The sequence below is a fragment of the Taudactylus pleione genome, unplaced genomic scaffold (genome assembly GCF_031769625.1).
Source record: "Taudactylus pleione unplaced genomic scaffold, aTauple2 ptg000142l, whole genome shotgun sequence".
Taxonomy (NCBI): domain Eukaryota; kingdom Metazoa; phylum Chordata; class Amphibia; order Anura; family Myobatrachidae; genus Taudactylus; species Taudactylus pleione.
This window is the reverse complement of record NW_028284544.1, coordinates 661,284-677,332: the sequence shown is the minus strand read 5'-3', so window position 1 is coordinate 677,332 and position 16,049 is coordinate 661,284. Positions and strand designations below refer to the sequence as shown.

Here is a 16,049-nt window from a genome sequence, read left to right as displayed (position 1 = left end):
GTGCCTAACCCTCATTCCCCCCTGGGAGTACTTAAACATAACCCTCCCTTCCCGCACCCTAAACCTAACCCTCCCGAGGGGGTGCTTATCCCTAATCTCCCCCCAGTGGCGCCTAACCCTTATCACCCCTCCTCCCTCTAGCCTAATCCTAAGTCCCCCCGGGAGTCCCTAAACCTAGCCCACCCCTCCACGGATAAGTGCTAAGATGCCCGGACTTACCTCGATCGCTCCGGCGTCCTTCTGTATTCCGGCATCGGGATTAAGATAGACGTCGGTATTTCTACACCTTTCTCAAGTCCCCCGTCGGCCTTTAGTTGTTGGGATATAGACCGGTGGCATGTAGTCCGCCGGTCTATTAACTACATCCCAGTGAGTGTGCTGTTATACATCGGCCAGCAGTAAGGACAGGTAAGAGGTGTTATATAAAGGGGGGCAATGGTGACCTGTATGCTCCACTCTGCTCAAGTTTGTGCATGAATAACTGTGAGTACATTCACATTGCTACTAAATAAACCACCCCACCGGTGAAGTACTGGGTTGTTTATTGTCTCAGGGCACCCACTGGTGTGTACAGTACTGTACATACACTCTGCCACACCACCGCCACCTGTACACACACATTACAACACCACCCCCGCACCAATCCCATGTTTCAAGGTGTAAGTTTAATAAAGATACAGTTTAACTTTTTCACATAATGTCATGGATTATGACATTATGTGGGTTATCCATGTAGCAGTCTACTTTGTATCCTGATCTGCTACATGGATAACCCACATTTCTACACGCATTGCAGCCATAACCCATTCCAACCACCGATTGCGATGTGAATCCGCCACGTCAGAACAAACCTAACCCGGTCATATTGAACAGAATAAAATATTACTTTTTGCTCCTTGGACTTGATCATTTTTTTCTGATTTTCGATTGTGGATTTCATGGACTGCATGGTCGACTCAAACTGTTCATCTCTTGCCCGTTGATCACTGGACAAAGATGCTCTCAGTCGATTGTTCTCATTTAAAAGCTGATCAGTTGAGAATAAAAACATATTAATAATAAAGGCATAGAGATACATTCCCTGGAAATGGAGACTTTTTTTTAAATTAATTTAATTTGACCCTCTTCTAAAAATGTTCATACAACATTTATACATTATCAAATGTTTTCCTCGCTCCCAAATATCCAAACAGAACAGTTTTTGCTTCCCCTACAAGTGTATGTGACACCCCTGTTCCTACATCAATGCGACAGAAGCCTCATATTACTAATCTGTGCTATTGGAGACCAGGCTCCTCCCACTGTCCAATATGTAATCTGTGACGTCCCTCTTGTATCAGCCCTCTCTTTATATCACTGCAGCTGTCACATACAGTCCTGTCCTCACTATTATTACATGGGTGGATAGGACACTCCTCCTACAATGATCAGCACATTCATCACATATTGTATTGCTATAATCATTCTTAAGAGCTGAATGGCTACACGTCATTCTATCCAATGCCCACTTCAAGCTTGAGCAAATTGTGAACAGGGAGGAGATGGAGACTGAATACAATAAGGTGCTCAGGGGGTGATTTAGCTGCGGAAGCATTTGCTATCACAGCTGTGATAGCACTATTATGGCAATGCAGCAGGAGGCGTCATGCCTCCTGCATGCATTACTGATCCGAGCTGTGTCCTTGGATGCAGCATTGGATCATCTGCACTTCCATCGTCCTGCTGAGTGACCATGGGGTCATGCCAGCCGGCCGCCACAGATGAGTAAAGGAGGCCAGGAAATCTCCGTCGGCCTCTCCACTCCCCCTAAACAGCAGTGTCACGCCTCCGTTTCTGGAAACGGAGGTCGTCACTGTCCCCTCCCCGCCCAGAAACGGTTGCAGCCTGTCAATCACTTTCAGTCTGCTGCCGTACTGCATGAGGCTCGGGAATCTGAGTGAGCCCTGCCACTGTGTCCGCAGCTGAATCATCCCCTTGGATCTGAGTCATACACATATTACATGAAACAGGGATATTTACCAGAACCTTGCATTGTAGTCAGATGTAATACACCCATACAATATACTTCCTGACAGCTCAAACAATATATAGATGGATACATTTTTAATATATTTTGTACATAAGTTCCATCCTCTCCCACCTACCAGGTCTGAAAAATGGACAATATCGTAATAATAATTATGTGACAAATTGTGCTTCACCGTAACATATCTACTAATACCCAGTGGGTGACCCATCAAAGCGCTATAACAATATCATTAAACACAGTGTTACTCTTAGCTTTACCTCTGACTTCTCTGAATTATGATCCCTTTTTATTTCCTTCATCTTTTTTTTCCATTCCGTTTCCTGAAAGGACCATGCAAATAAGCCATTTTAATAAAGCAACAATTATCATTATCTATCTCTCTATTAAAATCTGCAGTATGGATAGATGGAAAGCACAGAAAACGAGCTGATTACATTTCCACATAAACACATCGCAATAAGTGTATTACACTTGTGCAACCAAGTGTAAGGGACGAGGTCCGTGAAATGGATGGTGATATCTGGTCTACATTGGTTTCTATGAATCACTTACCTGTCTCTTCATCTCCTCCCTCAGACTCCACAGCTCCTTCTGTATCTTCTGCCGCTGCTGGCGTTCCTCTTCATCTAGAAGCTCACCAAGATTAGAGGATGGCATTTTTTTAGACTCAATGTCTTGGTGTCTCTAAAGAATAATTTAGAAACAATATGACATAAGATTACTTGATGATACTGTACATGGTGTTTGAATCGATAAAATATATGTCTACATAGATCCAATTTTCTACTATCCTAACTGTACATCTCATACTAGCACGTGTCTTTTTCATCCAAATGGTGGACACTGTGGCCATGGGGTATAGAGAGAGCTCCAAAAGTTAGGCAATTAGTTTGAATTCTGGTCAAATTAATCAGTTTGGACTAGCACCCTTCCTTATTGGTTTAAAAGCATGGAGTCTGGTAATGTATAGGCACAATTCTAGGTAAGTCCTACAAGTTATATACTATAGTGCAACTTTGGTTCATTTTTGGGGCGTGGGTCCTCCTGGATTGCATTGGTTGGTCTGTTTCAGGGCACCGCATTATAACACATTTTCCTTTATAACACATTTTAACCCTTCACTGTGTGTTTAATATATATGTACTTCACTTTTTTATTTTCATTCTTTATATTCAGCTGCAGCTGCTCCTAACTATCTCTTTACACTGCACTTTTCTTACTATGGCGGTGCCCTGGGGCAGCTTGGCTGGGCCAGTTTTGGGGGGTCCTGCGCTCTGGATTTGAACCCTAGTATGTTAGGGACCTACCCTAAAGAGGTTACCTGGATATGGTGGGTAGGCCCATAACCTTGGCCATGATTATGCTAAAAACCTCTATTGATTGCAAAATTTTATTGCATTTATATGTTATTAATAATTTGGAGTTGTGCACCTCAGATTTGTCTGTTTCTGTGAATGCAATTAGTCTCATCAGGTAGCACCTCCCATTATATATATATATATATATATATATATATGAATATATATATATATATATTCCGGGTGTGCAGTCCAGAAATCTTTCCCAAATTTGAAATTACTCCTCCCTCTATATTCCCTCCAATCAGGGAAACTCAGATGTAACTAGGTGCCCTTGACTGGGAGCACTTCTGTACAGCAATCTAACAAAAGTAAAATAAAACTGTCGCTTAATCTTCCAAGTGAAGGATAATACTTTAATATGATAAATACCAATGTGGGAATTAAACCTCAACCACCAATCAACAATATAGCAGGTAAGCACTTCAAGACGCTGTCAATTTTTTACATTTAATTTACACAACATAAATAGTAGACAAATATAATAAAATACTGAGGAAGCCGCCGATAGATTGACAGTCGGAGAAACGCTTAGAGACAGCCTATTTTCAAAATTACGGACCAGTCACTGCTGACATTTTCTTACACTGGAGTTGCAGCATTTGAGCCGCAAGCCACAAGATTACTAAACAGTGGCGGTGAGAGAAATATTTTTGCATGAGAGATGTATAAACACACATGCTGATTATGTAATAGCGGGCAGACTTTCATGTTTAAACAATTACCCCACAAACTAAGAAAATTGTGGTCTTGTGAAAGACAGTATATAACTGTATCTGGGACTGCTGACAAGCCATATATCTGCCAGCCACAACCCCGATACATGGGAGACGGGAATCAAATACATGTACCTGAATAATAGACTGCGCACTACAGATTCATTCAGATGAATAACTCTGATATTATGGAATGATATACAGTAATTTGAAACAAAAGTGATACATACTTTGGGCTGGATGCAAAGCAACAATTCCATTGATATTTTTGCCTAAGATTTTATTTATTGATCACAAGTTGTGCTGTGAAGATCTATTGAATATTCTATGAATGAACATTGCTGAAAATCCAGACTATGGGCCTGATTCAGACCCGCTCGCTAGCAAGCGGCCGCTCGTTGCAGACAATGTTCAATAATGTGGGCATGCGTGTAGTTCGCAGTGTGTGTGCGCAAACTAGTAAGAGTGATCGGATTTTGCTCGCTCGCCCTGCAAAGACAGCCCAGTGGAGTGAGTGACCGGAGAGGCTGTTTGTGGGTGGTAACAGGGGCAGGGCGGTAGTAACGGGGGAGTAGAGATGCGGACGCAGGCATGCCAAAGTGTTTTCACGCCGTTTCTGGGGCATGCATAATTAACAAGTAGTGTCATAGTACATATCACCTGGTTGAAAAATACTCTGAAGTGCTCGCAGTGCTTGCGGTAGGGTACAGTCAACCGCAAGTGCTACGGTCAGATCTGATGTAACCTGATGTACCAATGGTTGAATATATATCCTGGAGATGACGTACAATAGTGGGCGGCTAAAGACAGGCTGGTGGGGTTCTGTAAACACAAAGTGATCGCTCGCCAAGACACAGTGGGCGTGCTTATGCCTTGCCGAGCGAGCGGCTGCCTTGACGTCACTTAGCAAAATTTCCATACACTGGGAGCGAGCGGCTGCATCTAGCGAGCGGGTCTGAATCAGGCCCAATATTTTATTAGATAAAATAGTCAAGTGACTTTATAATTACATATATACTTTTTATTTTTTATTGTATTGTATTTTATTATATTTGTCTACTATATATGTTGTGTATATTAAAACTGACAGCACCTTGAAGCACTTCTGTAGAGGCAGCTTCTTTTAGATTTTATTTTGTTCTTTATTTTTGTTTATTTGTTGCTTGTTTTTATTTACCGCTGCAGTAGAATTTTCTATCTCTCATCTGTGGTGAAGACGGGCTGTATGCGAAGCTGTGATAAATGACTTAACCACTGCCATTTACCCAGTCTCATAAAGAAGACTATTGGAGATTAAATCTGGTAACTACTATAAAGGTGACTTGTTGTGAACAAGCCTATCGGCGAAACGTGCGTCAACACATTCCTCCTATCGTCAGTCCGGTCCGGTGACCGGCAGACACGCTGACAAGATCTTCAGCTACACACCAGTGCTAATGCTGGAACCTCACCCAGCACGGATCTTCAGCTGCACGCTGATACACAGCGCGTCAGCCTGGTCAGGTGACCGGCAGACACGCTGACAAGACTTCCAGCCATACACCACTGTTAACGCTGGTAACTCACCCAGCACGGATCTTCAGCCGCACGCTGTTATCAGCGCTGACAGGGCTTCCAGGTACACACTGTATGTAAACTGGATACTTATCCAGCGCCTGACCTGTAAGTAAACACTGTTATACAGCACTATATGGGATTCAATGGAGACACTGGTTAGCTTTTAGACTATGTACTAAACCACAAGCTATCTCCATATAGATTTTCAGCCATACGCTGATATATTGCACTATAAGGCTCTATTAATAGAAGCTATGCCTAATTAATGTTTCATTAAGGTAAGATGTTGCAATATTCTGGGTGAGACGTTTGTTTCAGTATAACTGACGTAGGAATTGATTATCCGGCAGAGTCTGGACACATTAATAGGATTTATACAGGGTACTATATCTTCTTATTTCTTCTTTCAGGTGGTGGCATTGACCGGTCTGGGTGAATTTAACCCCTGCAATGCCAATAGGCACCAGGGACTATCTAACTCCCATTTCTAAAAGACCCTTAACAAGCCACCACTATACTTTATACTTCCACAGACACTAGCTTCCCCACTCTCTCATTACCGGTTCAATGCGTAGGAATCGGAATAACGGGTGAAAGCAGAAGTGGGGAACACTTAAAGTGTCTTACTGAGATATATATATTTTTTCACCATTTTATAAGTACTGTGATTTAGTACACCTGTTACTATCCTAGTAATTAGGAGACAATATTGTGATGTCATATATGATATAATTGATTGAATTAATTGTTTTTTGTCCATTATATATTTAAATATGGGATATCATTTATGTATATGAATTTGTCTTGTACTGAAGCTGTTAGTTTTCACCTCCAAAAGAGTGATGCAATATTGATTGTGCACGCCTTCTTAAACTATGAATGAGGGGACAGTGCAATAATATTATTTATCATTCCACGGGCATTGTGCAATTTTTTCATGCTTATTATCTGCCATGTGTTCCTTTAAATGAATAAGGGGACAGTACAGTATATTATACAATAACTATTGTTTCATGGGCAATGTACAAAATTTTCTTCATGACTATAATTTATCAGGAGGGATTTGTGCAATATGATGCTCGTTCTGCATAATTGATTTATTTTGTACTGCAGTTGTAGATTCTTACTTTCAATAGAGAAATGCAATATTGATCATGCACGCCTTCTCAAACTATGAATAAGGGGACAATACAATATTTATAATTATCATTCTACGGGCAATGTGCAATTTTTTCATGTTTATTGTTTGCCACGTATGTCTCTAAATACATAGATAAGGGGATAGTGCAATATATTGTGCAATAACTATTGTTTTATGGCACATTTTGCACATTAATTAGCACTAACAGAGCTCGATTAAAGGGGATAGTGCAATATATTGTGCAATAATTATTGTTTTATGGCACATTTTTGCACATTAACTAGCACTAACAGACCTCGTGTTCAGAGTTATTAATTGTTGCCAATTCACATATTTGTTGTGGATCAAGACCGGATAATTATCCACAATATATTTTCGCCATTTTTTTCTTTTTTAAAAATTTTTTTTTCATATCTTATTGAGTAGGTTAATTAAAAGTTAAGTTTTAATATTATCAGATTTCATTATCCATATAAGAGTGCCCCAAAAAGGAATTTTTCTTTTTTTGCCTTTGCAAAATAAATTTTGAGATACATAGTTTCATTTATTCCTGGGAGCACCACCAACACCTTAATATTGATACGGATTTATACCAGGAATTGTTTATTGTTGGTTCTAGTGTATCATTTAATTATCATTTCCTGTGCAGGATCAGCTTTTCCCTTTTTCCCTTTTCCCTATTATTAAACTACTATAAAGCCACAATTTGGAGGCTAACTGGGTTTCCATAAAGGGAGGAGGTGATAGCAGCTATCTCTACAATAAGTTAGGGTTGGCCATCATCCATCAATGGTTATCAGTGGCGGCTCCAGAGGTGGGGCTGCAGCATGGCCCAAAATTCAAATACAGGAGTCAAACCAACTGTCACTACCAAATGCTGCCAAACATCACTGGCAGTTGGTGTGGCTCCCCTTTTTGAATTTTGGACTGTGCTGCAGCCCCACCTCTTGTTCCACCACTGATGGTTAGTAACCATTGATAGTTTTTCCGGCTATGGGATTTTATTTTAATCTGTTTTTTGATCAAAAAGTAGACATTACATTTTGACTGATTTTGAACCTGAAATCCCTAAATTCACACCTTTCGATAAACCGGTTCTAGATGTATTCTTCAAAATCAGTAATAAACGGCATGGAGTCTATAGCTACCATTAATATCAAGGGCACATATCTGCATGTCCTGATCTGAGAAGAACATCAATATCTAGTCATATTCATTCACATTCAAGGATATCCACTATCTATTGTGCTCTTCTTTGTGGCTATCTAGAGCGTTATCCTCATGCGTTACATGAAGATTGTGGCACCCTCATGAGAGCAATGGTGGTTCCCTATTTGAATAACCTGCCAATCAAAGATGGATCCTCATTCCTTCTTCAGACACACTTAAAGCGACTGCCCAAACACTTAAGTCATAGGTATGCCTAAAAAATTATTAGGAGTGAAATCTTGCTCCATCCCAATGAATGGTATTCTTCCTATTGCTGTTTAATACCATGCTTCAGAGAGAATTCTTGCCAAATGACAAAATCCTTGATCTACAGAGATTCATAAGGCTCTCTTAGATCTCAATATAACACCAATTACATTATGTATGAATGTATCAAGGTTCTGGGGCAGAGTTGCGGCTCTGGCATTGTTAGCGTACACCTCAAGGTCATGCCTCATTTCTCTGCATGTCGACCATGTCTCAGGATTTCAGGCGGCTGGACCAGCCCATCTGGCCATTTGCTAGTACAGCCCTGGGTCTCCCTGTATTATTTACCTGTCCTGCACACTAAGCCTTCTTTTATACTGTAAATGGTATCTATATTGTGTCTGGATCAAGAAATTGTCATTCCCTCTATAAGGAGGTGTCCTTAATCAGAAGAAGAGGGATCCCTTATTTTGTTAGGTTGTGATATGGTTCCTGAGCTGTTACATGGATAGGATCTCTGCTACTAGGAAAACATATAGGGGCTGATTCAGTGGTTGACACACAATTGTTCTAATTCATTTATGATGTGGTAAGACTGTCAGCCATGGTGCAACCGTTGGTGGTGCGGTATTTTAGCATCTAAAGACGTTTAAAGTCCTTGCACGACTGTACACCAGGAAGGGCTATGTGACAGTATTATCATAAAGTAGCTACAGCGGTAACAGGTGCACACACTGATCTGGCTGCGTTTGACTGGGGATCAGGTCATGCATGTGAAGAGCAGTCAATAATTCTTCAGCTCTCTAGTGTTGCACAATTTCCACAAGCCTAATACTCAGGCCCAGCCAAAGCATATGTTTCACTTACTGCTGCGTTTTTAATGCTGATATCTTCGATCTGAGAGAGCAGCTGCTGTCTCAGTTGATCCATCTCGTTTTGCAGCTTGGTTCTCTCTTCTTTTTTCCATGTCTCAAAATCTCTCTTGATATTTTCCTCTCTGCGATGTGCTTCCTCCAGCTCCTGGCATGTAAACAAGTGGGACATGTAGCAGTAATATCTATGTTTGTTACATATTATAACAATTGAATTTTAATTCAATGGGGTTGGAGTACTGTAGTTTCCAAAAAGTTTAGTTTCCAGGGCTGCTTGGTATTTCGTAGTACAGTGCTGTTTGTATGCCCAATGTGTGCTCACCCTTCCCCCTTCCCCCTACCTTGGCACAAGCCACACATCTGGCACCCCAAGGCGAATGCTTCTATTGCTCTTGTGTGTTCCATCATGGTGCTAGTCAGGATATGGGTTAGTACAGGGTATTATAGATATAGTATGAAGAGCTTGGTAAGCAATAGCACAATAGCAATAGCACAATGCAATGCTGTTTGTATCCCCTGCAGGTACTAGTCTCAATTGCGCGATCTCTTTTTATCTTCTTTAGGGGTCTATTTACTAAGCAGTGTTAGGAGACAGGGTGAAAAGTGATAAGGTGCCAGCCAATCAGCTCCTAACTGCTATCTCACAGGCTGTGTTTGAAAAATGACAGTTAGGAGCTGATTGGCTGGTACCTTATCACTTTTCGCTCTGTCTCCTAACACTGCTTAGTAAATGGACCCCTCAATATTCTACATTAAACATGTTACCTTCATTTTACCCACAAAACATACTGAGAGGATCTTACAGATCATTTCTGCTAGCACGGTGGAGTACAGTGGGAAGAGGGAAGGCAACTTTACCATTCATAACATGTGGTACAGGTCAGTGGCAGAAGTTCTGCCACTTGCAGGGAGCAAGATTAACTAATCCCCTACTGCCCCCTTCTCCCAAAAGCCAACCCTACACCACCTCCACCCTCAGATCATCCGACTCCAGCCCCCGTTTCCCAGTAAAATAATATATTATTCAAGACTGGTATCCCTCCCTCTCAGCAGCTCACCCATACCTGGCACCCACAGACAAATGATTCTGTTGTCTATGAGATTTTTGCCACAGGTACTGGTTAGAAGCAGTGTTGATACAGGGAAATATATATACCATGTGAAGTGAAGAAAAGCCAGTAGATAGCATTTTAAAATGCTTATCCCAAGCCCAAGGTCTAAAAATGAATTTTATCCAGACAATTTTATAGCAGTACTATATAACATATTTCCTTATCAATGCAATTAAACCATGCACCAGCGTATTCTTAAACTAAGAACAGTTAAATAGTGAAGGCACCTGCAGCCTACGCTGATGTTCTATCTCCCGTTCTGTCTCCAGCTGAGACTGAGTCTTCTGCAACTTATTCCTCAGGTCCTCAATTCCATCTTCCACCTGCTCCGCATGCTTCTTCCTCTGTCTCTCTGCAACAAGCAAAGCAACACAGCTTCATGATATGTATAAATGATATTAGCATGATTCTGTTCCCTTTACATATAATACAGAGGAAGTACTTGAACATGCTATTGTGGGCAGCTGACAAAGGAGTAACGTTGCACTCTCACAGTACATAGGCCATTTTGAGACATCAGGTACCCAGGTGCAGACGTTGTTGCCCAACAGTAGTTGTAGGTGGGACTGTAGGGACTTTTTATAACACTTTCAGCCATGTGTACCCGCAAAGCCGATCTGCTCCAAAAGTTCTGCAGATACCACAGATGTTAGTGACCGATTGCCGGCTTACATAGTGTCCCTTAAAATATTTTGCTGAGAATTTTGTCTGGGAATTATAAATAAATGGGAAGATTTGGTGCACTAGCTGGAGATTATTCTCCATTGCAGGACAGTAATAATAATAATCCACTTACACTGATTGTAAATTGTCTGTAAAAAAATATATTAAAGTTGTAGGGGTAAATGTAATAACCTGCTTTTGCCTTATAAATGATTGCTGCTTTAACACATCAGGCAGACGTGCTGGAAAGTCGCCGATGCCTGCAAGTCGCAGGCTATTACATTTACCCTGTAGTCTTAAAACTGATGCTTAGATTTATGATTTGTGAGAGTCTTTTACATTTTTTATTGCAAAACTGTTTTTCATTTTAATTCATCAATAAAATAGTTACAATCATATTGATTGATGAGCTTGGACAATGGGAGGACGCCTCGTTTTAGCTGACTGGGTATTTGATATCAAAGAAACAAAAGAGAAAAGAAAAGCTATTTGTGGGTATACTATATAGACCATAAAATATATACTTTATTAGGTATGCATTAAAAGAAAATATAAATCACATTCACCCCTAAATCGTTGTAAAAATAGTGTACAATGTCCAGATTTATTCCATTATATGTGATTTAACGACTATTGTCATATAGAACAAAAGGTGAAATATTAAAATATACAATACGTATGTGTCTGATGTCTAATTTGTGTCATAAAGATTCCATTATACATAATACCAGAGCAGTATTGTGTATTATAATAGGCACAGTTCACCACAAATATATTCTTCAACAAGGTACACATTAACATAACATTACAGAAATAACGTGTTACAGTAACTTATTTCACATATACTGTATATAATGCACAACAGAGAGACATAACAAAGTTATACATAGGCGTACAGTAAATACTGAGTTTACCAAGTTGGGTGATCTCAGGATGTCTGCGTTCTACATGCCCCTGGAGGTAGGAATAGTTCATGAATGCCTTATCACATAGCTGGCACTGTGAGGAGAAGCATAAAAAAAGACATTGTTGTACTATGTTTTTTCTAGAAGTCCATTTGGGGACGCAGGAACCAAAGTTATAGAGATAAATGGACACTTTAAGACAATCTGAGGTCATGGCTTCTCCCCCTCTATACCCTAGAGCCGGAAGTACTGTAAGTCAGCAATTTTTCTAGTTACTGCCCAGTACTGGAGAGAGATTGAGAGGGAGAGAGGTGGAGAACAAAAAGGAGGACATTATGTCCCAGCAACAGATTAGTGTTGGCATTGAGTATCCCCCAATGGATTTCAAGGAAAAGGATTTAATGTAAGTAGGAAAATTCCTTTTTCTCTTGCATCCTTGGGGGGATACTGTAACCAGGGGGACTTGGCGATCTAGCTCCTATGGGAAAGAATGCTCCAAAGTTGCTGTACACAAAATTTTCATCCAAAACAGCCCTTTTTGGATGCAGAAACATTGAATTTATAGAACTTTATGAACTTATTGACAGAGGACTAGGTGGCAGCAAGGCACAGCTGCACCATCAATGCCCCATGCTGTGCTACCCAAGAGGCACTCACCGACCTGGTGGATCATGTGATTATGTTTTTAGGAATATGTCATGGAAGTGCCATGGGCGGGTAATTCACCTTCCATGCGTGATTGTAGCAATCATATGGAGATAGGACGTCTGTTTCTAAAAGCACAGAATAATTCCCACTTATAACGTTTCCTCTTGATTGGGAGTCTGTGATAAGACAACTATGTCCCTTTCCCTCACATATAGGTCAGGGGAGACACAAGAAATGAAATATAGTGCAGTAATCCTTTTTCAATAGGGATATTTAATACAATATTGCACTTACAATATATAAAGATAAACAAGCATGCTAAAATACTCCAAACAGGCAAAGCAGCTTTACAGGATATAGTCACCGCAGTTACAGAATGGAATTTAGGGCAGGATGGGTCAAGTTGCTGGATACAAGATCCACGATGCAGGTATTTCTGTATCAGCAATAGTCCTTGGAGCCTTCAACAAAAAACGTGAAATACGCTTAACGCATTTCCGACCTTAATGGGTCCTTCATCAGAAGCATTTTATGCACCTAGCATGGGGCTGGCGCAAGACCAGATAATAATAATGACGGTGGCGCCTGCAGACAGAAACCAAGTCACACATATTTTCTGTAAACTTTGGTGGTTTTTCAACATTAGCTTATGAAAGTAAGTAGAACATCATGACCAAATGGACAAGGGGCGCAACACATGCAACACAGAATCAGGCCCAGTCTCTTTAGCAAATGCCTGATTGGGCGCAAGTCACCTTTTTTTTTTATGCACCACAGGGGACCGAGATGTCATCTGTCTTTAGGAAACTATCAGTCCTATCCAGATAAACTTTTACAAGCCTGAATATATGTGCAAGCTCCAGTGACCAGCAGACCGCAGGTCTACACTGCTCTCTTGTGCCTGTGTGAGGGAAGAATGGAAGAGCTGATATTGCTGCAGCCACATGGGTTTGCAATGCATTCACTGCCAACAGTGGTCGTGATCAGATTCCTACTCCAGAGGTCTGACATAGTAAGAATAGGTTGGCAATTAAAAGGCCACTCTCCTGCATATCTTCCCTGTTCCTAACACACAGTGTGTGCGGCCCAGACTGCCTGATAGCTGCTGTTACAGCTGATGGTAAAACCAAACAACATGAATGAGTGAATGAATAATCTAACTTCAACTATCAATTTAACACCACATAATAACCAGAAGTGCCCATACTGTACTTCCGTCTAGGGGATATTAGGGGGAGCCCATACTTCATTGAAACTTTCTTACAGTGCCCAGGGTACTGCACTGACCTCTCTATACCCCATTCTTCCAATGTTCCCCAAAGGAGCAATTTACTTTACACCTCTTGTGTTCAGTTCACCACACAATTACCTGGAAACTCAAGAACTATAAACAGAGTTTTTTTGGGGGAAAAAAACATTCCCAAAAATTTCACTGACAAGTAGATTCTCAATATCGCCTTAATCACATTTGGATACTTTTTATAACTTCCTCTAGAAGTTTTGCGTCATTGGGATGTAACGGGTGCATGGCCGTAATGACGATATTTGTCGCAAATTGCATCATCATTGCCCCCCTGCACCCTTAGGATTCGGGAGGGTGATCTGCTCTTTTGGGAGTCCAGGAGTCGTGGAGCTCTTCATATTATCCATAATAATAATGATGATCCATAACTTTTATTACAGTGCAGGTTAAGATCTAAGCTAAATACTCCACATGCTAAAGGGTTAAAATCTTTTACCATTTCATATGCAGACTATTTAACGGGATCGGGATCGGCGGTTCAAATCCCGATGGCGGAAGACCGGCAGTGAAGATCCCAACAGGTATTTCAACTATTATTAATTTAACCCCCCCCCCTAATCCTCCCTTAGCAGTGCCTAACCCTAACCTCCCCCCCAAGTGCTTATCCCTAACCCCCCCTTTCCTGCAGCCTAAACCTAAGTCTCCTGGGGAGGTCCCTAACCCTAACCTCCCCTGGGGGTGCCTAACCCTAACCCTCCCTTCCCCTAGCCTAACCCAAACTCTCGTGGGGGGGGTGCCTAACCCTAAGTCCCCCCCCCCGGGAGCACCTAACCTAACCCTCCCCCCCCATGGCTGTCCTCACCCGGGGCCCGGCTTACCTTCGATCGGTATGCCGGGCGTCAGGCTCCCGGTGTAGGTAAAATGACAGGCGTCGGGATTTAGACCCCTGCCAGCATTAGACAGTCGGGAAGCCGGCGGTCAGCATTTCGACCGTCGGCTTCCTGACTGCATCCCTATTTAACTTAGTGAAACACTGAGTGTGGGTTTTTAGAAAGGGAGATGTTGCCCATAGCAACCAATGACATTCTAGCTAATATCTTGTAGAAGGTGCTAGATGATTGATAAGTAGAATCTGATTGGTTGCTATGGGCAACAACTCCACTTCAAAAACTTGCTCTTGAGTACCCCTAAGTGTCCACCCCTTTTCCCCTCTTCCGGCGTTTGCATCAGGGACTGGCAGGCTGCATAACTGCAAGACTGATAGAGTATTCTAATGGAATTAAACATGGGCACGCTATTACTATGAAGTAACAGTGTTATCCCGACAGCACTTTTGACACAGACACAGTTGAGTACATTATGCTAATTTAGGTGGGATATAAAAATCTTGTTTGAATTTTTATTTTCCAGTGTTTTACTCTTTCTTATCTTTATTTTGGTTTGGACTTTTACAACCATGTTGTTTTCATTGTTATGACCTTTATGTCATTTTTAATGCAGTACAGTTGTGTTTTCTCATGCAGTACCTTATGATAATTGTTAGCACCAGCCTGGAGCAGCATCTGCTGAGTTCCAATCAGCTTTTTCCTCCTCTTGTTCTCATCCTTCAGTTTCTGTATTTCCTCAGCCAGTTTTATCATCTCATGCTTAGTTTGCTGATGCTCACTTGCTGATTCCTGTAGCCGCTCCTCCAGTTGTGCTACAGTGTTGCTTAGATATTCCTGGCACTGTAGGAGGTACTCGATGGTCATCTGTGCCAATTTAAGGACTTTCAGCAGCACAGGATCCACTGGTTGCTGACAATATGGGCATCGCTCATTATCTAAATTACAGAAGGTGACTGAATTTATACTCTCTTGCAGTGTAGCTATGTCTAATTCCCGAGCCACTTTTTCCACATCAATGGCGCTAAAACGTCTAAAGTCAATTCCTTCCCTGCGTGGCTGGAACCTGAAAGTTTGAATAAAGCTGCCTTTTGGTGACAGTGCCGCAAAGGGTAGAGACTGGTATTGAACCGGGGACGCAATGTATCCTGGCATCTTTGGTGGAGGTGGGCTGTATGGAAGAGATGACAAAGGGTAGTATATATTGTTGAGGAAAGGCTGCAAAAGAAAATAAAACATTACTGATACATGATGGCATATATATATATATATATATATATATATATACACAGTTATATATATATATATATCAGTAAAAATATATCTTGTCCTATTGGGATCTACGAAAAATGTATCTAAGAAGACTTTTTTATTTAAAATGTGCATAGCCATAAAAAGGACAAACACAGCAACATTTCACAAACCAGACACAATAGCTTAAAAATGGCAAAGAATGTGGAACAGCAATTCTTTAAATGCGCAAGTGTGTCCATTTGTTTGCAATG

General features: G+C 41.2%; 1 protein-coding gene across 1 annotated transcript in view; it reads right to left on the bottom strand.

The window, feature by feature from the left end:
• The window catches only part of DZIP1L (DAZ interacting zinc finger protein 1 like), a 39,202-nt gene extending 23,446 nt beyond the window's left edge, over positions 1 to 15,756 (bottom strand). The window contains exons 1-7 of the mRNA XM_088473856.1: positions 15,187 to 15,756; positions 11,779 to 11,863; positions 10,429 to 10,553; positions 9,085 to 9,237; positions 2,582 to 2,713; positions 2,287 to 2,349; positions 887 to 1,027 (exon numbers count right to left, since the gene is read on the bottom strand). Coding sequence (XP_088329982.1) covers positions 887 to 1,027; positions 2,287 to 2,349; positions 2,582 to 2,713; positions 9,085 to 9,237; positions 10,429 to 10,553; positions 11,779 to 11,863; positions 15,187 to 15,699 — 1,212 coding nt within the window. The 5' untranslated portion in view covers positions 15,700 to 15,756. The remainder of the gene's footprint in view (positions 1 to 886; positions 1,028 to 2,286; positions 2,350 to 2,581; positions 2,714 to 9,084; positions 9,238 to 10,428; positions 10,554 to 11,778; positions 11,864 to 15,186) is intronic.
• Between the last annotated feature and the right edge of the window lie 293 nt (positions 15,757 to 16,049).